Source organism: Sinohyriopsis cumingii, chromosome 10 (assembly GCF_028554795.1).
Source record: "Sinohyriopsis cumingii isolate HCF-2022 chromosome 10, ASM2855479v2, whole genome shotgun sequence".
NCBI lineage: Eukaryota > Metazoa > Mollusca > Bivalvia > Unionida > Unionidae > Sinohyriopsis > Sinohyriopsis cumingii.
Window position 1 is genome coordinate 103,355,706 of NC_142970.1, and position 26,537 is coordinate 103,382,242.

Below are 26,537 nucleotides of genomic sequence, written 5' to 3' on the forward strand. Positions count from 1 at the left end.
TTGTTAGTGGGAATATTGTACGAGTCAGGTCCAACTGCAGGCCACAGTCGGACATCACATTATATGATGGCAAATCGTGGTCCATGATTTTTCTTCTAACGATTACTCCAAACAAACTCCTTACACATAGATCTGCCTGTGCATTATGTGATGGCAGATCTTGTTCTCTACAGTTTGCAGTTGGACACGGCTTTCAAAAAACAAGTATATACAGTACATTTAGTTTTAGCTGACCCTTGACCTTACCCATGTTAAATATAGGACCAATCTACACTGAGTTACGTAATAATGATGGACAGGAGTACCACATGTACTCGCTTATAAGACGAGTCCTACTGCAAAATGCACTCCCACAATGCACTGGTAGATCTGGATCTATGCAGTTTGTTAGGACTAATCAGTAGAACAAACAGTATAGACTCTAATCTGCAGGTGCATTAGGATCTTTCTTTGCAGTTTGACTCGACTTACAAGCGAGTATATAATGACGGAGATCTTACTTTGATTTAGAAATGTTAGCATTGACATTCTATTATTGTTTTTGTCTTTCAGGTTCAGGACTATGGGAAGCTGAAAAAATTTAGTTCCTGCTCTACCATATTTTTAGATGACTCCACTGTCAGCCAGCCAAATTTGAAGAACACAATCAAAGCTGTTGCCCTCGCAGTCTACTTTCATATAAAGAATCGAGAGGATAAAGATGACATCCGCACACTGGATATATTTGATGAAAGGCTTCACCCGTTGTCGGTTAGTACTTTGAATTCTCTCTCCAGAACCTGTCTTAATGGACATATTAATGAAGGAAACCTGTTTATAAGATGGTATTCATACTCACTTTTGTACTTGGATACATGCACCACTGAATGGTCATGGTTGAGGATATATATATATATATATATATATATATATATATATATATATATATATATATATATATATATATATATATTACTTGGTATGATGGTAGAGAAGGTACAATATTTGTTAATCTTTGCATAATGTTTATAATTTATGTGTAATCGGGAGGTCATGGGTTTTGAACTCCAGCAGAGTTATTCCAAAGACATATAAAAATGGTACCAACAGCTACCTTGCTTGGTGCTCATCATTAATAGGCTAGTGTTAGAACTGGTGGGCCTGGTGTCAGGATAATGTGACTAGATGAGACATGATGTTACATATCTGCAGCATGATGCCCTAGTGCTAGACATCACTATGAAGTGCCTCACTGCAGACATCATAGCGATATGATTGAAAAATTGTTAAAGCCGCATTAAAATTACAAATCACACACATAATTTATGTTTAATTTGTAATGCAATATTTATTTACGAACAGCAGTTTAAGGTCAGATGTTTTTGCTGTTATTAATTCATAGATATGATCTTGATACAGTATAAAAATGCAACAATATCTTGAAACATTTTTCCCTATTTTATAGCATATAAAGACTGTGGTCTGTTCATCTTAACTTGTTTAGAACTATACTTTAAAATCAGTCATGATCTATGATGATATATCATCATATGATAATCCTGCTTATCAGTTATGGGCAGTATTTCTCAGTAAATGCCTGTAGTGCAATGTAGTGCAATTTGCATACACTCTACAACAAGTCATCACACTCATGTGCATAACATGGCCACCTTAATTGATCATAATCAGAAATTTGGCATATGTATAAAAGAGGAAGTTTTGTATATTTTTTCATGCATACATGTGTGTACTATCTTCTTATGGTAGATTAGGAAGGGTAAAGATCAACTGGAAGAGTCATCTGTATAGATTTAACTGTGCTGTAAACTCACTTAAGTGCAAAAAGCTTTCTGCATGGCAGGTAGCAGATTAAATTGGTGCACATCTAAATGAACACAGTGGGCTTTTTATGTATTAGTTCTATAAAAAAAATCATACGTGAACATAATTATGAAATATATGATAATTGATTATCTTGAATACCAAGTGGCACACATATTGCAAGCAGACATGATTTTTATGTTTTAAAGCCGATTCTCTAGAAAAATTATCTTTATCATTTATTTTATCATCTCCTATCTGGTTTTTAAAAAATGGTATGTCCAGTCACATTTTGCTATGATGCTTGTAAATTATTTGTACTTTGCATTATTTAACACTTTTGTTGTAAAGAGTATTTTGATTGGTCAATAGTTTCTACTCATCCAATAAATCTTTGTGTAATGGAAATATAAAGAATGAAGCATGCTGCCCCATTGGGGGAGGACCCTCAAAGCCCTGCACATTGTTGTTGTCTGGTTTTTTATTTAGGGCCAAAATCGTGTCAAAATAGTTTAAATGGTATTGAATTAGAACCTGGACATTATTTATTTAGGAATGTTTGTTTTTTAATAGAACCTGGGAATTACGTAACAGCAACCCTCATGTAGTGAGGAATGCATTAGTCTCAAGATGTGATCAGTTTCAGATATGAATGAATATATATATATATATATATATATATATATATATATATATATAATTATTGATATACAATAAAAGCTGCTATGAGCGACCAACTGTCATTTCCGACCACAATCATAATGCATGGTTCAATTTTATTATATAAACGCTCAGTTATGGGCGACCAACTGCTGAATGCAACCAGCGACCATGATGTCTTGGCAAAATATGCATTTCAACACTGCTTTGAACGACCGCTTCGCAAAAAATGAGGATAAGTTCCACTGACCTTATTTAATCCCTGTAAAAATACCTAAGTAAATTTTAAATTTTTTTAACAAAGTAGGCTGGCTTCTGATGTCTGATTTTTTTTAGCTATGCCTATAGTGTTTTATAGTTTCTGTCGTAAACCCAGACTAAAGTATATGTCAATTATTTGCTAGTCTGGTTCCCAGCTTAGTATGCTCCCTGCATTATTCTCCACTATTCTTATAGGTATGAGCAATGCAATGAGCATAAAATGCAGGGAACCAGACTAATTATTTACGTACTTAGCGTGCTTCCTGGTCTTATCATAGGACCCGGCATCTGTATCAGCAACCGTATCGCGAGAACAGACAGACACTTCTGACCTAGATTGCTCTGGCAGCCTTTTGGTTAGAGCATCCACCTTGGATGTGGGAGGTCGTGGGTTTGATCCCCAGCAGAGTCATACCAAAGACTTACAACAGCTGCCTCGCTTGGTGTTAAGCATTAAAAAGTTAGGGTTAGGACTGGTCGGCCTGCTGTCAGGATAATGTGACTGGGTGGAACATCATGCTACATGTCTGCAGCATTATGCCCCAGTCACTATTAACTGCCACACTGCCGACATATTAGTGATATGACAGAATTTTTTTTAAAGCTACGTTAAAAATCCAAAATCACACACATAAACACACACACACCACTGACCTATAGGTAATCAATTGTTACAACGACTGCTTGACTAGTAATGATTGTTCTGATCAAAAACAAACATAAAAGGAATATTTAAAAAAAAAAAAGGATTGTTACTACCAGTCTTGTACAAACCTGCTATGAGAGACCACCTGTCTTGAGAGACCACTTTTTGTTTGGCAGAAGGGGCAGTCTCTCATAATAGGTTTTACTGCAATAATAATTATAGTAAAACTAATAATAAATATGACTGTTCCATTGAAACTGGTATATCTCATTCATCTTTATGCTTCCCAGTAGGGGGCCCCGAGTTGCTGAGTGGCCTAAAGCGCTCTCTATTATGGATCACTGCCATCTCACCTCTGTCTGCGTAGGTTCGAGTCTCGGATTCAGCCAGTGTGGGTATGTGAGAAAGCTTGCCAGTAGCTTTCATGGGTCAGTGGTTCTTTCCGGGGATTTCCCGGGTTCTTCCTCCACCATTAATACTGGCGACCATGTATAGCCTATCGCGTGCTGAAAAATGGCATTAAACCGTACAACAACAACAATGCTTCCCAGTTTAGCCATTCATTTGTCTTTTCACACACAAAACCTAACATTGTTGATAATATTGTTTACACAGGCAAAACAACAAGACAGGATCTCCTATATTTTTTCACACATAACTTAATATTGTTGACAATATTATTTAAGTAGGAGAGACAGGAACTCCTTGCATCTCAGCCTATATACTTTAGATATATATTATTATTACCCTAAAGAATTGTTTCAGTTGAAATTGTGACACAAGACTTGAACATTGTTCTGAATGATAAACCAGGCTTTCTTTTTAGGCAGGCAGGACAAGCAGGATGGAAGTCCATGTCTGCCAGCATTTTACTCAAGGCCCATATTAATATTGTCCTAAGTTTCAGTTGTTCTTCTAAAAAATTTAAATATTGTTTCATTGTGTCAGGAGAGATCGCCTGTCTGTGATATATTTTACAGAAATACTTAATTTGACTGAAACAATTTTGTTTTATTCCAGAGGGAACCAGTTCATGAGGATTATGACAGGAGGGACCCTGAGCACAAGATTATTTACAGATTTATACGGAATCTTTTTAATGCTGCACAGCTGACAGCAGAATGTGCCATTGTCACTCTGGTTAGCTTTTTAATTTTTCTTCAATATAACATGTTCTGTGTAGCATTCTAACATTAAGGAAATGTGGAGTTGGGTGAACCTACTCATATTATTACATTTTTTAAATTGCTTTCAGATTTCTTAAAGTTTAAGAAAATTCTGTTTGTATTGTAGATTTTTAAAATGACCTTCCTTGACATCAATCTTTTAGGTTATCCTCTACTGATTTAAAGAAAAATATGAATGACTTACATCTGAGGGCCCCTTTGTACTAAACACTAACATTGGACCAGTCTACTGCTATGGTCTATTATATTATGAAAATCATTACAGGATTACTCATTCATTGCTAAAATCCATAACTCTATGAAATCATTACTGGATTACTCATTCATTGCTAAAATCCATAATATTATGAAATCATTACTGGATTACTCATTCATTGCTAAAATCCATAATATTATGAAATCATTACTGGATTACTTATTCATTGCTAAAATCCATAACTCTATGAAATCATTACTGGATTACTCATTCATTGCTAAAATCCATAATATTATGAAATCATTACTGGATTACTCATTCATTGCTAAAATCCATAATATTATGAAATCATTACTGGATTACTAATTCATTGCTAAAATCCATAATATTATGAAATCATTACTGGATTACTCATTCATTGCTAAAATCCATAATATTATGAAATCATTACTGGATTACTCATTCATTGCTAAAATCCATAATATTATGAAATCATTACTGGACTACTCATTCATTGCTAAAATCCATAACTCTATGAAATCATTACTGGATTACTTATTCATTGCTAAAATCCATAATATTATGAAATCATCACTGGATTACTCATTCATTGCTAAAATCCATAATATTATGAAATCATTACTGGATTACTAATTCATTGCTAAAATCCATAATATTATGAAATCATTACTGGATTACTAAATTCATTGCTAAAATCCATAATATTATGAAATCATTACTGGATTACTCATTCTTTGCTAAAATCCATAATATTATGAAATCATTACTGGACTACTCATTCATTGCTAAAATCCTTAACTCTGTGAAATCATTACTGGATTACTCATTCATTGCTAAAATCCATAATATTATGAAATCATTACTGGATTACTAAATTCATAAAATCTTGATGTTTCAGATATCTTATTATAATTAAAATAACTCTTAACACCGTGAAATATGACAGCTCTGTTCTCCAGTCATTTTTGAGCACTCCAAGGGTATTCCAATAGCAGAATCTATTGCCCCTGCCAGACTTGAAGCTGGACAAGAAATTGCTCATCATGAGCATTAAAGAACAAAATATATCAACGAGCGCCATATATGTAGCGTAGGCATCCATACTGTAGCATGTATCGCTTATGTCAGATAACACATGACACATTGTTTATTGACAGGAACATTGAGAAACAAATAGTGTTCGGTTGTACTTAAAGGTTTGAATATGCTATCCAACTGAAAACTGGATCCAGCAAAATCGCAAATGAGAGGGAAATAATAAACCAGTTGCTTGAAGACAACTGCCATTCATCTATGACATGGTGTTAGTTGCAAAATGCCCAAGATAGAATTATATCTAGGTCAACTATATACAGTATCTTGCAAAAAGGTTTTATTTCAAAATACATCACTTGAGTGGAAGTATTATTAAAGCAAGTTACTGTTGTGTATACTATTTACCTGCAAACATCAATACCTGTTTGTATTAATTATGACTAAAGATGACAAGCGAAAAGGTGGTGAATAAACACAACTGGCAGCAAGCAGTAAAATCGTTTTTTTGAACTTATTACAAAGCAAGCCTACCTAGGATGCCAACTTTGGATACTTTTAAACCGTTGTTTTTTATAAAAAGGATATCAATATCAAGAATTATTTTTTTCAAAGCAAGCTGACTTTGGATTCTTTTAAGTGTGCTGATTCCTTTTTTTTAAATACAGTGTTGGCCAAGATATGGAAACTAAATTTGGTTCCTTTTCACCGGTGTTCGTGGGAATTTTGAAAATAAATTGAAACATTGGAACAGTTTTTAAAGTGACACAATATAGTGCTTCGTGCAAGAACATGGATGACCCAGCATCACCCAGAAGATTTGGAGAAAATAAAATCATTTGATGAATTCCTGATAGTCAGAAGAGATGATTTTGCCATCAATATGAGAATTAACATGGATGAAATTCTAGTGTATTTTGATCTCATCCCAGATGGACTGATGATAAAATGGGGGTTACAATAAAAAGTGTGAGAATTAGCACAACTGGTGCAGATTTGAAAAATCTGACTTTAGTCCTCGCAGTTTCTGCTTCAGGAGATTAGTTGCCTCTAACGATAATTTTTCTCTGCATGAGAAAGCTAAAAGAAATATACATGCTTTGAAATAATGGATTGTATGTGTGCAGGAAAAGGGTTGTGTTGACTAGATGTTGCAGCAGTGGATTAAATAGTTTTATCTCAAGTATACAGTTTTATATTTTTAAAAATAAAATTCCAGTTGGAGTGCATTTTCTGACATGTCCTTTTCGAATGATTTAAAGGTGTTCCAGCAGAACTTACAACTCAAAAAAACAGTGTGTCCCAGAACATACAGTGCATAAGAAAATTACTTTAAAAAATAATTTATGGTGACCCAACATATATGGTAAATATGGTATTTCAGGAGCAATTATTAAAATATCCATTGGAATTTCTAAAGTGCTCATTGGCTTTTGGATAGATATATTACTCTTGATTTTTGTGAACGCATTCAAAGATATTCTGGATTGCATCATTGTGTTTTATCAGGACATTGAAGTTTATTGGAATTCATTCAGAACATTCTTTTGTTGTTGTTATAGGGTTTAGTGCCTTTTTTCAGCATATGATAGCTATACATGGCAGCCAATATAAATGGTGGAGGAAGAACCCAGGAAAACCCTGGAAAGAACCACCAACCCATGAGAGGCTACTGGTAAGCTTCTCACATATCCATATTGGCCGAGCCCGAGACTCGAACCCATGCAGACAGAGGTGAGATGGCAGTGACCCATAACTGTGAGCACTTTAGACCACTCGGCCTTTCAATCTCCCAGAACATTCTGTACTTTTGCACTTGGGATAGGCCATTTAGGATTTTTTGTATGTTTATTGAATTTCCATTTTGAATTGTAGGGAAATAAATTGCTTGTTGATTTTACTTACATTGTTCGTTTCACTTTGATTTTGTACATCTTTTAAGGCGTGGTTTCGTAAGAATATATTGTCATTAGAAGATTTTTCATGGTCATGACTCAGTATTGTATGTTTTCCATCACACGCGCCTGGCCACTTTTTAACTTTAGAGCTGTTTGAGATTAAGGAATTCTTTTAGGTCAGTGTTATACCGTGTTGGTTTTTACTTTCCATCTCAATTACAATTTTACAGATCTGTCTTATCATGAAGGATGATGGTTTTGGAGCAGAAAAAAAATTTATTGAATTTTCTCATATCTGTTATTATATTACAGGTGTATCTTGAGAGATTACTCACATATGGGGAGATTGACATAGCCCCGTGTAACTGGAAGCGTATTGTCCTGGGTGCTATTCTCCTTGCTTCCAAAGTGTGGGATGACCAAGCTGTGTGGAATGTAGACTACTGTCAGATCCTCAAAGATATCGCAGTGGAAGACATGTAAGCATATAAACTTAGTTTCATGAGAGTGCAGTAATCTAGATTGCAGTAAATTCATTAATTTTCCTGCATATCATGGGGGGGGGGCTTTGCAAAATTTGCAGATTTAACAAGAGTCTGATTGTTTCCACGGAAGGATCATAGTTTTTTTTAATTCTGCAAACGTGTGGTTGTTAGCATCCACAAAGTCCACAAAAACTGGCACCCCCAAGAAAAATGGTAAACTTATAGTGGCTATATTTTTAGGTTCATTTAAATCAACATCTTGTCACCAAAATATTTCTTCTCGATACAGATACCTAATCAATTTCTAAACTCTCAATTTCTCTTTTGTTATGTCCTACTAGTAAATGCCCTCCCAAGCCTGTGGTATTCTGTCCATTTTTTGTTACTAATAATAGGCACTTTTCTTTCTTTAACTACGTTGACCTTTTGGTTTTGAAAATTGGGACATAACTCAGACATGATTTTTCTCCGTTTTAAAACAAATTTCGCTTTTCTCATGACTTTAATCTGATTTTTCTTGATATAGTCTGGTGTTTATTTTATCATCTCCGATCCGTTTTTTTTAAAAAACAGTCTGTTCTGTCCCATTCCACAATGACCCTTGTAACATTTTCGCTCCATATATTAGTTAACCCACGACTCTCGTAAAGAGTATTCTGATTGGTCAAAAGTTTAAATTCATCCAATGAATCTTTGTGTACTGGAAACTGATGGCAATGGAAAGAAGAAGCGTGTTTGCAAAAAATGGCATCCCAAGTTGTTGAGAGAGACCGTGACACAAGAAGTTTAGATAAAGGATTAAAAAACATATGAAACCGCTCCGATGGCCTAGTGGTTATAGCGTCCGCCTTGGATGCAGGCGGTTGTGGGTTTGATCCCTGGCCAAGTCATACCAAAGACTTACAAAAATGGTACTAACAGCTTCCTTGCTTGGCGCTCAACATTATGAGGTTAGTGTTACGACTGGTTGGCCTGGTGTCAGGATAATGTGACTGGGTGGGACATCATGCTACATGTCTGTGGCATGATGCCCCAGTGCTAGACATCACTATAAAAAAAATTGTTAAAGCTACGTTAAAAATCCAAATCACACACACACACACATTACACACAAAAAACTTTTGGAAATGGGAAAAGCTGGAGCGAAAAGTTGACGGGAATTTAGTTGGTCACGTTATAAGAAACTATAGAGGACTGGTATTTTGCGACCTCTGTTCTACATTAATCGCAGTTGGAAGAGTTAATTACTATAATAAGAAATATTTCTTGCATGAGAGAACAGATGTAGCTCTCTGTCATAATATGCGCACTGCATGTCGCCAATACACGCACCAGCTTGAAAGGAGAAAGGCTCTCATTGAGAAGGAAAAGAAACGATTGCACATTGAGCCAAAAGGTCAGTCAAAAAGGAAGTCTAAACAAATCTTTGCCAAAGCCACACAAAGAGCTCAACTGGAATATCAACAGGCTGTGTCCACTGGAGAAAAAGACCAGTGAATATATGGGATTATTTGTATATAGTTGCTGTACTTGGGTGTTTATTTTACAGATTTGTTATGAAAAGAGAGAAGTATAATCTATTTGGTATAAATATTGTGAAATTATTCAAGTTGAAAACTTTTTGGTAAGTTTGTTAGTTTTTCAGATGATTATTTTATTGTATATTATGATCATAAGTTACAGCAGGAGCAGTTTTTTATGATTGTAAAATGCATTTTTGGTCAGGGGCCTTCAGCCCCACGGACCCCCAGATCAGGTGCGCTGCCCCTCGAGATCCCATTGGGGGTGAACCCCCTAACTCCCTTTCAGATTTTCAGATTTTTTTGTGGAATACCAAAATCATGTTTGATAACTCAAGGAGAGATGATAAATCTTGGGTGTGATTACCTCCTTTATGTCATTGTGGGAGGGCTGTACATGTGTAATGCTCTGTTACACCTTGGTAAAATATGCATCTGAGTGATTTCAAGCACCATGGTGTGTTCAGTGTTCATTCCTTTTTTTAAAATACTGTTGTGTCATCAGTAGGCTCATTTTAAACTATAGGAACCATGATATCACTGTGATTGAAACATGACCATGCAGTATATGCCAGCACTGTTGTGTGGATTTGTTATGTTTCATTTAGTGTTTAATGTTGCAGATGCTTAAAAAAAAGACAAAGATGGACAGAATTTACATGGCCATAGTGTTTTCTGTGTGACCACTATTTCACAAGAAAATTATTTTCCATGATGCAATCCATAATGAAGTATGTGCAGTTGTCCGACATATTGTCAGTCTTATTCTTCAGCCATAATACATTAGGAGTACATCTTCTACCTCACAAATCAAACCCTCCCAAAATGTCAGACATGCCAAAATGTCCACTGTTTGCCAAGCCAGACAAGTGGTTGAAGGATTGGTACCCAGTCACAGCAGTTTGCCAGGTACTAGTTATGCTCATGCTAGGAAGCATACTCTGTGTGTGTCTATGTGTGTATGCGTCTGTGTGTGTTTTGGGTTTTATAGAATAGCTTTAACAGTTTGAGTCATATTGCTATGATTATTATGATGTCTGATGTCTAGCATAGGGGCATCATGCTGCAGACATGTAGCATCATGTCCCACCCAGTCACATTATCCTGACACCAGGCTGATCAGTCCTAACACTAACCTCTTAGTGCTGAGCACCAATCAAGGCAGCTGCTAGTACCATTTTTGTAAGTTTTTGGTATGACTTAACAGGGGTTCAAACCTGTGACATCTGAGGTTGATATTCTAACCACTTGGGCCACTTGAGTGCTTCACAGGCTGAAAACTGGATGTCATGTATATTAAGTATAGTCTGTGACTGTCAGTGATGTAGTAAATGCCTGGAGATAAAAAATTGTCACTAGGTTGGATTGACTTCCAATTTTGTTCACCATCCCATGTAGCCGTTTTGACCGCTTGATCATTGCAGCCAGCACAGCAAGCTGTCCTATAATACCATTCTTCAGTGTATGAAGCTTCCCTTGATGATCCATTGATATCCAGAAAAAAAACTCTTTTTCGTTCATCAGCATGGTATTTTGGCTTCTGCCTCCAAATCCTGTCCATATCAGCCTACTAAGCCTCCTATGGCTTCTTGCTAATTCCCACACACACCTCATACAGGGTCAGTGACCCAGGAGAGATCAGAGAAACATGAAGGATCCCCCTATAAGCATTTAAAAAGGAGGAACACCTCTACCAATCCTTTTACCCAGTTTCCACAGGCCACCAACCAGTTTTGATTAGCTTCGTCTCCTGTCAATCCTTAGTATACATATGATGCACTTTGCTGACATTCCAGGGCAATGGAAAATTTAACACATTTCCATGGAATAGTAAATGCACTGACCCATAGGGCACTACTTACCTTCCAGCATTACCAAAGACACCTTTCAATACACATGATGTAAGAGAGCTAAACAAGGGGATGTTCAGCAGACAGCAAGACTCAACACTGAGACCTCAGTTCAAACTGGTCTCTTACTGCAACCAGCAAGACTCAACACTGAGCCCTTATTTCAAACTGGGCTCTTACTGCAGCCAGCAAGACTCAACACTGAGTCCTCAGTTCAAACTGAGCTCTTACTCCAGATCATTTTCTAGGTCCCCAAGTCAGTGCCAGGCTCTGTCTGGTCGTGGATCTAAACTCTCCTTTCATTCAGGTGTCATGTTTAGTATGAGACATAACAGTGGGTGGGTGGGTGGGTGGGATTTTCAATGTGAACCTAGACCTGCAAGACGTGTACCCTTACACTTTAGATGTCTACCAGTTCGGGGCATTCCCTTTCAATCTGAATCTCAGCCCCAGAGGCTTCATGTCAGTCATGGATAGTCTGTCTTTCAGTCCCTAGGGACTTCATGATAGTTGCGGATAGAGTCTGAATTTTAGTCCCTGGGGGCTTTGTGTGAATCATTGCTAGAGTCTTAAAATTGCGGGCCCCATGGCTTCATGACAGTTGTGAGTAGAATCTGACTCTTAGTCACTGGGGATTCATGACAGTTGTTGATGGTCTGAATCTAAGTCCCTGATGGTTTCATGACACTTGTGGACAGTCTGAATTCCAGTCCCTGATGGTTTCATGACAGTTGTGGACAGTCTGAATTTAAGTACCTGATGGTTTCATGACAGTTGTGGATATAGTCTGAATCTAAGTCCCTGGGGGCTTCATGACAATTGTGGACAGTCTGAATCTCAGTCCCTGGGGGCTTCATGACATTTGTTGATAGTCTGAATCTCAGTCCCTGGGGGCTTCATGACAATTGTGGATATAGTCTGAATCTTAGTCCTTTGGGGTTTATGATCTGTAAAAATGCTAACATAACAGGCTATGGGGAGCCCACTCTCCTTCTTGCCTACCCTCCTTCCTGGAAAATTCAGTCTGGCCTCATCATGAAGACTTGTATATATTACACATTAATGGCCTGGAGACAAGGGCTACTGCATGTGTCTTTCAGTCAGGGCAGAAGAGGCTGTCAGGAAATGGCATTTTCATTTTGTCCAATGACTATACTGCTTTAAACTAATTCTGAAGGCAAGAGAGAAACAGGTCATGTAACCTCTGCCTCAGGGAAAAAGGTCATGTAACCTCTGCCTCCTAGTTTGTTATTTTTGTAGTCTGTGTCATCATCAGCCAGTCCACATTTATGTCCACTACATCCCTGAATGTTCTAGGAGACGCGATGTCCTTTCTCTCCCTCAGCCTTCAGTCAGACCTGTGCCAGTTGGCAATGACCTATCATTTGTGATATAGTGGAATATTAAGCCCACAACTTTTGTCTCATGAGCTACAGACATGGAAACCTGGGTAGTTGATGCTATTTCCTTCAAATGGAATGGTCTTACTGCATACATTTTCCCTCCAATACCTCAGATTCCTCTAGTTTTGCCAGGAGCGAGAAAAGTCATGCATAAATAATCTCTTGAAATTAGCAGTGGAGATTCCCATGAAAATCCTGCCTTCCTTTCACCTGCTCAGGCAAACATGAATGGAGGTTCTTCTTTCCAAAACCAGAGATGCTGAACTTGAATGCCAGGTTCATATCAAATAAGCCCTTAGAAGGAAACAAATCTCAGAATAAGAATAAGTGGTGGAGGGTACAACTACTTAGGCAACTAGACTCACCACTTTCAAAGGAGATGTTGGGGCTTTTCTTCCATTAGTGTGAATGAGAATATAAAACTGTTGCAGGCTACCATTCCACAATCTCGGACATCTTTCAGCTTCTTGGGGGGGAGAATATTGGCCTAAACAAAGACCTCTCCAACTTTATTTTTATTTTCGACTCGAAAGATTTTGATCTTAGTCCATAATGAAATCTTCAATGTGTTTTGACATGGTTGACTAAACATATCACAAACCAGTGTCTACAGCCACCTTCACTCACCTCTGAAACAAAACATGCTTCCTGTTGCTCTGGCTACAGCAGACAAAATCAGTCGGATACAGGCATTGTCAGTTGATCTGAGTTGTCCTCAGTTCTGTCATGATGGTTTCACTCATGATGTTCACAGTTTTAACTGCCAAGAAGATACTCCTAGTGATGGCAAATCAGTCCTTTGTCTTAAAACAGCTATCTTCATTGGTCTCTTTGCTACAAGAGCATCTCCAGAACCCCAAAGGGGCTCTAAAGTGATAAATACAGCCAATCAGAAGATGGAGATCTCACTTCTTCTTACAACAAAAAAGGAAGAAAGAGACCACATTTCAGCTGAAGCAGCCATGTCCTTGATAGAGTGGGTTATATTCACCGCTGTAAGAAGGAACAACTTCCGAGACCAAATTGTGTGTGTGTGAGTGTGAGTATGGAGATAAGTTGGAAACTGTGGTTGGAAATTAGAGGTTAGTTGTATTACTTTTATCTCTTTTCTTCCTTTGTTCCTTCATCCCATCCCACCAAATGTAACTATAATGTGTGTTAGGGAGTAATAGGAAGTAATTAAAGGCCAAACTGTATATTGTATTGAAAATGGTTAGAAATTTTTATACTACTTAAGCCAGCTTTCATTTAGGTATGGTCAGTTATATCTCCAGCTTGATATAAGGCCAAGCTAAGAAATATGTATTTCAAGTTTGCGGACCATCCCTGTTTCTCATTGCTGACCCTAGCACTTTTTCCCCCCATGGTATGTGTGTGAGTGCATATGTGCGTTATTGTTTTTGCCACTAGCATAGTATTTGAGCACATTTGACTGAAAACAGGCCATGGGATGAAGGTCGGAGATGGCATTCTTGGTCTTTCATCTCATAGTGTTCTGTTAGACGTGGTATAACCTATGTCAGTATTGCTGGCTCAATTAGCGTCTCCATAGTGATGAATGTACTCTGCTTCATCTTATTTGTCAGGGTCCAAACCACACATGAATTGAATTATTCTTTTCTCAAATCTTCAGTAATCTGAGATAAAAATAAATGAATTTCCTGGTAGTTTATTCTGAAAGAAATCAAGATTTCTCAATTACGTCTATTTGTGATTTTTCAAATATGCAAATAGTTGAAACTAGCAAACAAATGAATGTAAATACATTGGCAACAACCAAGGAGTATTGTTGTTGCTAAAGACATCATATCACCCCCAGATGATCATTTTTAGGTAAGAGTTATTTTTAAGATATATTTGGTAGTGAAGCATTTTCATGAAAGGAGCTAGTTCATGTCAAAACAAACAGCAGCTTCACTAATCAGGTAGTCTGCATCTCCATAGCAATAATATGTCTCAGTGCTAATTTACTATGCATGGTTAACACTGAAATTTTTTGAAAAGCTCTGTTTATAGAACTCAGACAGATTGTATGAATATCAACAAGAAAATAAGTACCAAAACACAGATATTGTGACTTTAACATAGATAATACATCTACCTACAGATTGTATAAATATCAACAAGAAAATAAGTACCAAAACACAGATATTGTGACTTTAACGTAGATAATACATCTACCTACAGATTGTATGAATATCAACAAGAAAATAAGTACCAAAACACAGATATTGCGACTTTAACTTAGATAATACATCTACCTACAGATTGTATAAATATCAACAAGAAAATAAGTACCAAAACACAGATATTGTGACTTTAACGTAGATAATACATCTACCTACAGATTGTATAAATATCAACAAGAAAATAAGTACCAAAACACAAATATTGCGACTTTAACGTAGATAATACATCTACCTACAGATTGTATAAATATCAACAAGAAAATAAGTACCAAAACACAGATATTGCGACTTTAACGTAGATAATACATCTACCTACAGATTGTATAAATATCAACAAGAAAATAAGTACCAAAACACAGATATTGCGACTTTAACGTAGATAATACATCTACCTACAGATTGTATGAATATCAACAAGAAAATAAGTACCAAACCACAGATATTGCGACTTTAACGTAGATAATACATCTACCTACAGATTGTATGAATATCAACAAGAAAATAAGTACCAAAACACAGATATTGCGACTTTAACGTAGATAATACATCTACCTACAGATTGTATAAATATCAACAAGAAAATAAGTACCAAAACACAGATATTGCGACTTTAACGTAGATAATACATCTACCTACAGATTGTATGAATATCAACAAGAAAATAAGTACCAAAACACAGATATTGCGACTTTAACGTAGATAATACATCTACCTACAGATTGTATGAATATCAACAAGAAAATAAGTACCAAAACACAGATATTGCGACTTTAACGTAGATAATACATCTACCTACAGATTGTATGAATATCAACAAGAAAATAAGTACCAAAACACAGATATTGTGACTTTAACGTAGATAATACATCTACCTACAGATTGTATGAATATCAACAAGAAAATAAGTACCAAAACACAGATATTGTGACTTTAACGTAGATAATACATCTACCTACAGATTGTATGAATATCAACAAGAAAATAAGTACCAAAACACAAATATTGTGACTTTAACGTAGATAATACATCTACCTACAGATTGTATAAATATCAACAAGAAAATAATTACCAAAACACAAATATTGCGACTTTAACGTAGATAATACATCTACCTACAGATTGTATGAATATCAACAAGAAAATAAGTACCAAAACACAGATATTGCGACTTTAACGTAGATAATACATCTACCTACGGATTGTATGAATATCAGCAAGAAAATAAGTACCAAAACACAGATATTGTGACTTTAACGTAGATAATACATCTACCTACAGATTGTATGAATATCAACAAGAAAATAAGTACCAAAACACAAATATTGCGACTTTAACGTAGATAATACATCTACCTACAGATTGTATAAATATCAACAAGAAAATAAGTACCAAAACACAGATATTGCGACTTTAACGTAGATAATACATCTACCTACGGATTGTATGAATATCAACAAGAAAATAAGTACCAAAACACAGATATTGCGACTTTAACGTAGATAATACATCTACCTACAGATTGTATGAATATCAACAAGAAAATAAGTACCAAAACACAGATATTGCGACTTTAACGTAGATAATACATCTACCTACAGATTGTATGAATATCAACAAGAAAATAAGTACCAAAACACAAATATTGCGACTTTAACGTAGATAATACATCTACTGAATTCTTTTAGGAATGAGCTGGAGCGTCAGTTTCTGGAGATGCTGCAGTTCAATATCAATGTGCCATCTAGTGTGTATGCCAAGTACTATTTTGAGTTACGGGCCCTGGCTGATGCTCATGATCTGACCTTCCCTGTGGAACCTCTGAGCAAAGAAAGAGCCCTGAAATTAGAGGTTAGTTGTATCACTTTTATCTCTTTTCTTCCTTTGATCCTTCACCCCATCCCACCAAATGTAACTATAATGTGTGTTGTTGTTGTGGGGTTTAACGCCATTTTTCAGCACACGATAGGCTATGCATGGCAGCCAGTATTAATGGTGGAGGAAGAACCCGGGAAAACCCTGGGAAGAACCACCGACCCACAAGAAGCTACTGGCAAGCTTTCTCACATAACCACATTGTCCGAATCCTAGACTCGAATCCACACAGACAAAGGTGAGATGGCAGTGATCCATAACAGAGAGTGCTTTACACGACTCGGCCACTTGGGGCCCCTATAATGTGTGTTAGGGAGTAATAGGCAATAATAAAAGGCCAAACTGTATATTATTGTATTGAAGATGGTTTGAAATTTTTATACTACTTAAGCCAGCATTCATTTAGGTATGGTCACTTATATTTCAAGCTTGATAAAAGGCCAAACTAAGAAATATGTTTCCTGTAGGCTGACCAGCCCTCTTTCTCATTGCTGACCCTAGCACTTTTTTCCCCCATGGTAAAAAAAAAATCACAAAAATCACATGCAATATATATATATTGTTTATTTAAACAACGACCTGCCCATCTTAATTTTAAAAAACCAGTGCAATAGGAAAAATGTATTTTTATTGCGTGACCTAACCAGTTAAGAACACAATGAATTCAAAGCATTTCACAGTAATGATTTCAAAACCATTGTTTTCCTTCTCTTTTCAGGCCATGTCCAGCATATGTGAAGACAATTATAAGTTGTGGTTAAAACCAAAGCTTGGAAGATCCAACAGTTTGGATGGCATTACGAGTCATAGATCAAGTGTGGCTATTTTGTCTTGACATGACTACAGAATCTTTTTTTTTATCGAGGCTTTTGTACCTGAACATACATCAAATCTTTATTTAGTCATTACCCTTAAGGAACCATTAGGGACTCTTCAAGGGACCATTAGGGTCTACCATCTGTCTCAAATGGAGCAGTCTCCAGGAAAGTGATTTGATAGGAACACTACATAATCTTCATATTTGGAAGTCTGTTGAGTCGGATTTACTTATGTAGATGTGCAATCAATATGTGTTACTGTCTAGACTAGTGTAATACAAAAATTTATAGATATTGTGTACCAGTCTGTGGAAATATAAATCATGTAACCAGATCATGTGACTATAGAACACCAATCACATTGTCCAACATGAATTGAAGACTTTTCATGTATGCAGTGCATAAATGCTGGCCCTCATAATGACCATCTTTTTTAATGAATAATGCTGGTCCAAGCAACTGTGCATGTGTTGGATGGTTTTTTATTTAAGGAAGGAAAATGATTGTGTATTACAATATATAAATGAACTGTTTTACAGAGAAACGTATTGCAAAATGTTTTGTAAAAATGCATGTTTTTTTCTTACCTGGTAAATAGATTCAGAATTGTGCCAGTTGTCTTCAGCTAGAAAATATTATTTACAAAAGAAACAGAAATAGAATTCCAGATTTTCAGAGTTTTACCAAAAGGACCAAACCGTTTTTTTGTACTTTCCTTTTTGTTATGGATTATACAGGGAGCACATTTTTGTTTAAAATGAGTGAATGAATGACAGCTCTACTAATCCTATAGATTACTTCAAGGTAACTCCATGTAATAATATTTCTCAATGTCCCTGAGGACTGGGACAAATTATATCCATGTTAAATATAACTTTATTGACAGATGGTGCTGTATTGTTCTGACTTAAAGCTTTTGATTGGTCAATTTAAGGTCAGTCTAAATCAAGTCTTAAGTTCAGTTGATGAAATCAAGACCATGTCTTTTCTGTAGATAGGTCACATAATTTGACCCAAGTTGGGATTTTTTATACTAGTCAACCTCATTTTGTTGGCCACCTCTGTAAAATGACCGACATTTTTTTGTCAGAAATGTGCTGATATTGGGAAGTTTCATTGATATTATCAACCCTACATTTGGATGAAGTAAGGCATACATATATGTACCCAGATAGATTTCTTTAGTTGTAATAAAAAATTTGTATGGGTGTGAGTTAATTGTTGTAACATGGAAGAACCACATTTGCTTTATCAATGAATAAAAATCATTCATGACAGTGAGGTCATGCAGGAAGTTAACTTTTTAATCTGTGCAGATTTGCATTTGATATGAAAAGGTGGTGTCCATTTTAACAATCTGTAAATATCCTTCTTACTTCCATGCTGCCATGCAATAAAAGAGTCATGAAAATAAGTACCCAGTTATATGTCCACAAAATACATGATATTTCCAGCACAAATCATCTCGTATTTTCCCCTCAATTTAGCAAAATTTTAAAGAAAATAAGACATGATTGTCTCGGTAGCACAAAATTCTTAGTATAGTTTCTGCTTTGTACTGATCAATAATTTTGAGAAGAAAACTGGTTTGGTTTACGAGAGTTATATATATTTTTTTAATAAATAATGGAATGTGTTAGGTCTTAAATTAAGCATATCTTGGAATATTATCAATGATCAAAATATCGAGATGCTCCAGTCTTCCAGACACTATATTTCCTTTTGTAATAATGTTTGGATGCCAGGTTCATTTTTAATCTGACAGAAAGTAGAAATTCAAATTTTTGTGTTTTACCCTTACTGAAAAAAGTGATTGAATAGACCTTTGGACCTTGAAACCACTTTGAACACCTGATTATATCCTGAGTTTTTCTCGATTTACCAGATTTTTTATATCTTTCTCCAGGCTGAGAATTTTGTTTTTTGAAGATATTCTTGCCACTTTGTCACCTAAATAATGTCTTGTTGTGTAGATGGCCAGAATAAATTTTCTTTCAGTGCTCCATTAAGAATTTAACCATTTTCTTCTTGAGTCTTGAGCTTATACAATTATAGGACTAAGTCCCATCAGCACTGTTTACTGTCGCCATTTTTGTTTTGACTCAACATGTGCATGCACAAATGGAGGATATCACTCGCAGCAAAAAAAGAAAACATAGTTGGAAAAATTATGCATCTAACACTTCTTGATGTTTGTGAACACTGATCTCCAATGACAGTTTATTTACATAAACAGAAGGAAAAATGCGAGCACTGCAACCAGTGTTGATTTTTTTTAAAAAGAAAACACCAAAACATCATGTGTTTTATGTTTACAAGCACTGATTTGATATATAGTTTTTGGTTACCCTCTGATTTAATTGTACCTCTCTCTGATTTAAAAACAAAAAGCCTTGAGGATATAACAAATGAACAGTACTTAGTCATATAAATCATCAATTTATGATTGTTGCCGACTTGTTTGTTCATTAACACAGTCACCATATTGGCATGGGCAAGTCTATATTTTCAGACCACCCTCTTTGATAATCTCTGAATTTGGAGTTACATCTCTTTGAGCACATGTATTCAAGAGTTCCTCCTTTTTATTTGTTAACTTTTTATAAATATTAAAACAATACATTGCTAATATTGGATGCAGATGACACAGTTTGTATTGAAATGGACTGTTTGGAAAGCAGAAAAGACAGAAACTGTCTGGTTGGTTATATTGAGAGTTTGGTTTCCAGCACCATTAGTTGATAGTGTTTGGGACCCCCCTGGTGACAATCAGTTTAGAAAGTATAAATTGATGAATGAAGTGACTAAGTTTTGTGCACTTTTTATATCTTTTATATCCTTCATGCTTTTTTGTTTTTAAGTGGGTAGAGGGGTACAAGCAAATGGGAGGGTGAACAACATCATAGTTTACCCAGCCCACTTCCAACTGGCATCGATCATTGAATGTACCAGGTTCATTAGAACACAAAAAAAGGAGGTATTAATTTCATGAACAAAATGTTTTGGAAAAATTAGAATTTAAATTTTCACACAACATATCCAGACAATAGAAGTAATTTTTATTTATAACATGTAAACTAAAATTGGATGGAGTATTGGCAATCTTGTGTTTGAGATACTCCTAGACTCTGATTATATGAATCAGTGTTGGCTGATACGGGTCCATGATCCTTAATCTGAACTCGACTATATGGGTCTGTGGTGTTTAATCTCAACTTGGATTACATGGGTCCATGATGTTTAATCTCAACTCTAATTATATGGGTCTGTGGTGTTTAATCTCAACTTGGATTACATGGGTCCATGATGTTTAATCTCAACTCTAATTATATGGATCCTTGATGTTTAATCTCAACTCTAATTATATGGGTCTGTGGTGTTTAATCTCAACTTGGATTACATGGGTCCATGATGTTTAATCTCAACTCTAATTATATGGATCCTTGATGTTTAATCTCAACTCTAATTATATGGGTCTGTGGTGTTTAATCTCAGCTTGGATTACATGGGTCCATGATGTTTAATCTCGACTCTAATTATATGGGTCTGTGATGTTTAATCTCAACTTGGATTACTTGGGTCCATGATGTTTAATCTCAACTCTGATTATATGGGTCTGTGGTGTTTAATCTCAACTTGGATTACGTGGGTTCATAATGTATAATCTCAACTCTAATTATATGGGTCTGTGATGTTTAATTTCAGCTTGGATTACTTGGGTCCATGATGTTTAATCTCAACTCTAATTATATGGGTCCTTGATGTTTAATCTCAACTCTGATTATATGGGTCTGTGGTGTTTAATCTCAACTTGGATTACATGGGTTCATAATGTATAATCTCAGCTCTAATTATATGGGTGTGTGATGTTTAATCTCAACTTGGATTACTTGGGTCCATGATGTTTAATCTCAACTCTAATTATATGGGTCCTTGATGTTTAATCTCAACTCTGATTATATGGGTCTGTGATGTTTAATCTCAACTTGGATTACATGGGTCCATGATGTTTAATCTCAACTCTAATTATATGGGTCCTTGATGTTTAATCTCAACTCTGATTATATGGGTCTGTGATGTTTAATCTCAACTTCGATTACATGGGTTCATAATGTATAATCTCAACTCTGATTATATGGGTCCTTGATGTTTAATCTAAACTCTGATTATATGGGTCTGTGAGGTTTAATCTCAACTTGGATGTCATGGGTCCATGATGCCTAATCTCAGTTCTAATTTTAGGGTCCATGTTTAATCTCAATTCTAATTATTCGGGTCCATGTTTAATCTCAACTCTAATTATATGGGTCCTTGATGTTTAATCTAAACTCTGATTGCCTGGGTCCATGATGCTTAATCTCAACTTGGATTATATGAGTCCATGATGCTTATTATACACTCTGATTTTATATGGGTCCGTGATGAGCTTAACTCCAATTATATGGGTTTGTGATGCTTAATTTCAGCTTGCATTACATGGGTCCATGATGCTTAATCTAAGCTCTAATTATATGGGTCCATGATGTTTAATTTCAACTCTATTTATATGGGTCCATGATGCCTAATCACCTTGGATTATTTGGGTCCATGATACTTAATCTCAAGTCAGATTATATGGGTCCATGATGCTTAATCTTAATTTTGGATTATATGGGTCCGTATTGATCTCATCTCCAATTATATGGGTCCATGATGTTTACTGGTAATCTCAAAATCAGTGTTCAGAAGTTTCTTTTTAACTTGGCATTATTTTCTGACATACAAGTGCAGTGACTCAGTATAAGTGAAACTCTCCTTTTTATTGGAGAGGTATTAGTTTAAAAACCTTTATGGCTGACTGGAATGTACAAAGTTTTCCTGTTTGTGCTGATAAAGCTAATGTTGGCATGTACTGTGATGTCATTATTTTTCAGGCAGTACCAATATTTCTAGATTTCATTTTTGCTCAGATCATGAATTTAAAGACCCAGCAACCCAATCCGCAGATCATGAATTTAAGTGTCAGTTAAAATGTAAATTATATTGCAAAACCAGGAAAACTAATACCCAGGAAAAGAAACAAATTCAATAATTTCAGCCCTGTAAATTTGTACGTTTACATGTCATTCAAGATTTGTTCTAATTAGTCTAGTCACATTGCTTTTGATGCTTTTCATGCATTGAAAAGTAATACATTTTCTTTCCGGACATTCAGAAAAATTCTTTGTGTAAGTTTTTTTGCTGCTTTGTTAAGGTTCAACTCCTTGATATGTCAGAAATTTACTCTCTTCTGGTGGAAAGATCTGAGCTATTCAGATTTCTGTTCTGGTAGAAAAATCTGGCTGTTTACATTTCTGTTCAGGTAGAAAGAGCTGAACTATAATTCAAATTTCTTTCTTGATCTAAAGAGCTGAGTAAGCTGTAATTAAAGCATGTGATTTATTTGCAGAGAAATGCATTTCTTATGTAATAAATGTCATACAGTACATGTCTGTATAGGTCAATACATGTGAATATAGGTCAAGACTGGTCTGTTAGGCAATACATATCTTTGCTTGACAGTATGTTTTTGAAGGGCAATTTGTGTTTGCTAGGCATTACATGTCTTGGCAGGGCAATACATATCTTTGCTAGGCAGTACACGTGTTGCAGGGCAGTTGACCATGTCTTTTCTGGACAGTACATGTCTTTGCTAGGCAGTATATGCCTTTACTAGGCAGTACATGTGATTGCCAGACAGTTCATGCCTTGGCAGGGCAGTATATGTGTTGCTTGGCAGTTTGCCATGCAATACGTGTATTTGCCAGGTAGGACATTACTTTGCCAGGTAGGTCATTAATTTGCCAGGCAGTTCATGTCTTTTCAGGGCAGTACATGTGTTGCAGTACAGTTTGTCATGCAGTGTTTTTTGCTTGGCTGTACATGTGTTGCACGGCAGATTGCCAAGCAATAAATGTCATTGCTATGTAGTACATGTCTTTGCCAAGCAGTTCATGTCTTTACTAGGCAGTACGTGTCATGGCTAGATGGTACATTCTTTGCCAGGCAATTCATGTCTTTACTAGACAATACCCAGTGTACACTATTAGCAACTGTACTGTTTAATCCAGGCAATTAGGCATGTGATTCTCACAGAAGCGAAGAGGATCATAAATGCTTGCCTTACTTGGATGGCACTATGAATTTTTAACATTTTTCTTTCCAGGAGATGAAACATGTAGACATCAGGTCATGAAGCGTTAAGTTAATGGTGGCAGAAGTGGACTTTTTTGATAACTTGTATATAAATAAACAGGTTCTTCATGGTGTATGCTTTGAAAAATTGTCATCAACTCGATGTTCATCACAAATAGAGTCTTGAATAAAGAACTCAAATCGCCTGATCTGCTTGCCAACAAAGCAATACTGTTTTGTCTATTTTACATTGCAGTCAGACTTTTTATAAGTATTTATTTGGAAAAAGGAATCAGTAAATATTCCATGCGGCATAATTTATTTTTCTCACACAAAGATGGACGTGTTTCAAAGTAAAAGAAATCTCCATGGTGTTAAATGATGTCAGTCAGTGCATGCTTGAAGTCACAAGTCAGTTTGTCAGCTGCATAAGGTTTTGCCTATTTCATATTTAGCCAGATATTGTGCATGACTTGGGCGTTGGTCCATTAAATTGGAAATGTGTCCTGGTCACTCATATTCTAGTCTTTTATTGCATTTTGGTGTATGATAAACTTTTTTTTGTTGTTGTCCTTGGTGTCTGAAAGAGGATGAACTTTTCATTCCCATCTTGGCTGGGATGGATATGTTTAGATAGTGCGCTTTTTTAGATTCCTTTGTATGTATTTTGGGAAGAATAGGAATGATAAGAAAAGGCTTGCAAACAGATACACTCCTAGATGTATGTTTCATTGACTATATAAAGATCCTTGCAAGTATTTGCTCATTGTACGACATCTCTTTTAGCCGAGTTCAAATAATTTTTTGTTAGAGGTTTGACACCATTTCTCTGCGCAAGATACATGGCAGCCATTATAGTCAGTGGAGGAAGAACCCAAGAAGGTCCCAGTAAGAACTATTGACCCACATGAAGCTATCAAATTTTTTTATAACATTCACTTTGCTTATGTGAATTTTTTTTTCATTTTTTTATCAGTTATGATTAAATAGCAGTCAAAATGGATATTGAAAAATAAATTAAGCTGTAAATTATATGAAACTGAAATTTTTTACCATGCACATAGATGTGATATTTGTAAATAGTCAAGAATGCATGTGGATGGCTAGCTTTTGAAGCTGGTAAAATATTTATCACTGTATATATTTTGATAAGAAAGTATGTACAGGTGCTGATTTTTGGAGTATGAAATGCTAGAAGCATGCATTGCATAGAATGCAAGAATAGTTTTAGATCTGCCTTCATAGATTCAGCTGCTTAATTAGTGTTACAACAGAAAACACAGGGTCGCATTCAGTTATTAAATTACATTCTCACATTAATATGATCACGTTATGCACATTTTATTTTAACAGGGCATCATCACAAGTTTTTTCCATTTTAATCAGATCCAATTGTAAACTGCATAGACCCAGAACTGACATTGCATAATGTGACATCTGGCTCTATGCAATGTGTTGGGACTAATTAGTAGATAGTCAACATAGACCCAGAACTTACATTGCATAATGTGACATCTGGCTCCATGCAGTGTGTTGGGACTAATTAGTAGATAGTCAACATAGACCCAGAACTTACATTGCATAATGTGACATCTGGCTCCATGCAGTGTGTTGGGACTAATTAGTAGATCAGTCAACATAGACCCAGAACTGACATTGCTTAATGTGACATCTGGCTCCATGCAGTGTGTTGGGACTAATTAGTAGATCAGTCAACATAGACCCAGAACTGACATTGCATAATGTGACATCTGGCTCCATGCAGATAGTCAACATAGACTCAGAACGGTGCTTGCAGATTAGGTTCTCTGATGTTGTTGGGCTTACTAACCCTGTTCTGCTGGTGCATTATACAATGGAAGGTCAGGGTCTGTGTTACTGGAGTTTAATCTGATGTATGTGAGAGTATATAAGGTGTATTACACTTTAAATAAATCGCTGTTTCTACTGTTTGTCATCGTATGTTTTTTAAACCAAGCGGATAGTATTTGTTGTAGAGATTTAATGATGAAGTACTCTAAACCGTCATATTTTAATGTCTAATTTTAACAAGCAGGTTAATGCTGTAAGCTTGTAACTGAAAATTTTAGTGGTTTGGGAGAAAAACAAATCATAGAAGTTTGCTGTTACATGTAATGTGAATAAACATTTGAGAAAATATGTCTCCCGAGATTTATACAACTTTTTTGGTCATGAAAATTATATGATTTAGAGTTTGGTAACATGTTACTTAGATCTCATTGCTTTTTAGGTTAATATTGTCTAGAGTGTGGTTTGGTATTATGACCAAAGGTTCTGTTCTAAACAGGGATTAGAACCTTGTTTGTGCACAAAAAAGGTACAGTAGTAACAAATTTTGCATTTTACTGTCAACCATTTTGCATCGATGCATATATTAAAACAAAATATAAAAATTGCCTGTGTATGCCAACTTGCTATCAAACTGAAACTAAACCTCAGCAACACTTTGGTAAAAACAATGCTGCCACACAACCACAACCAATACACAAAAACAGTTGACCTGTGACCTAAGCTCCAGGTCAGGT

The 26,537-nt window shown here is 35.8% G+C and overlaps 1 protein-coding gene across 3 annotated transcripts in view; it reads left to right on the forward strand.

Moving 5' to 3' along the window:
* Positions 1–26,151, forward strand: part of LOC149790746 (cyclin-Y-like protein 1) — a 50,277-nt gene extending 24,126 nt beyond the window's left edge. For all 3 annotated transcript variants that reach the window (XM_089972799.1, XM_089972800.1, XM_089972801.1), the window contains 5 exons: positions 553–750; positions 4,388–4,507; positions 8,014–8,180; positions 16,834–16,996; positions 17,739–26,151. In XM_089972799.1, coding sequence (XP_089828925.1) covers positions 553–750; positions 4,388–4,507; positions 8,014–8,180; positions 16,834–16,996; positions 17,739–17,855 — 765 coding nt within the window. In that variant the 3' untranslated portion in view covers positions 17,856–26,151. The remainder of the gene's footprint in view (positions 1–552; positions 751–4,387; positions 4,508–8,013; positions 8,181–16,833; positions 16,997–17,738) is intronic.
* Positions 26,152–26,537: the final 386 nt, after the last annotated feature.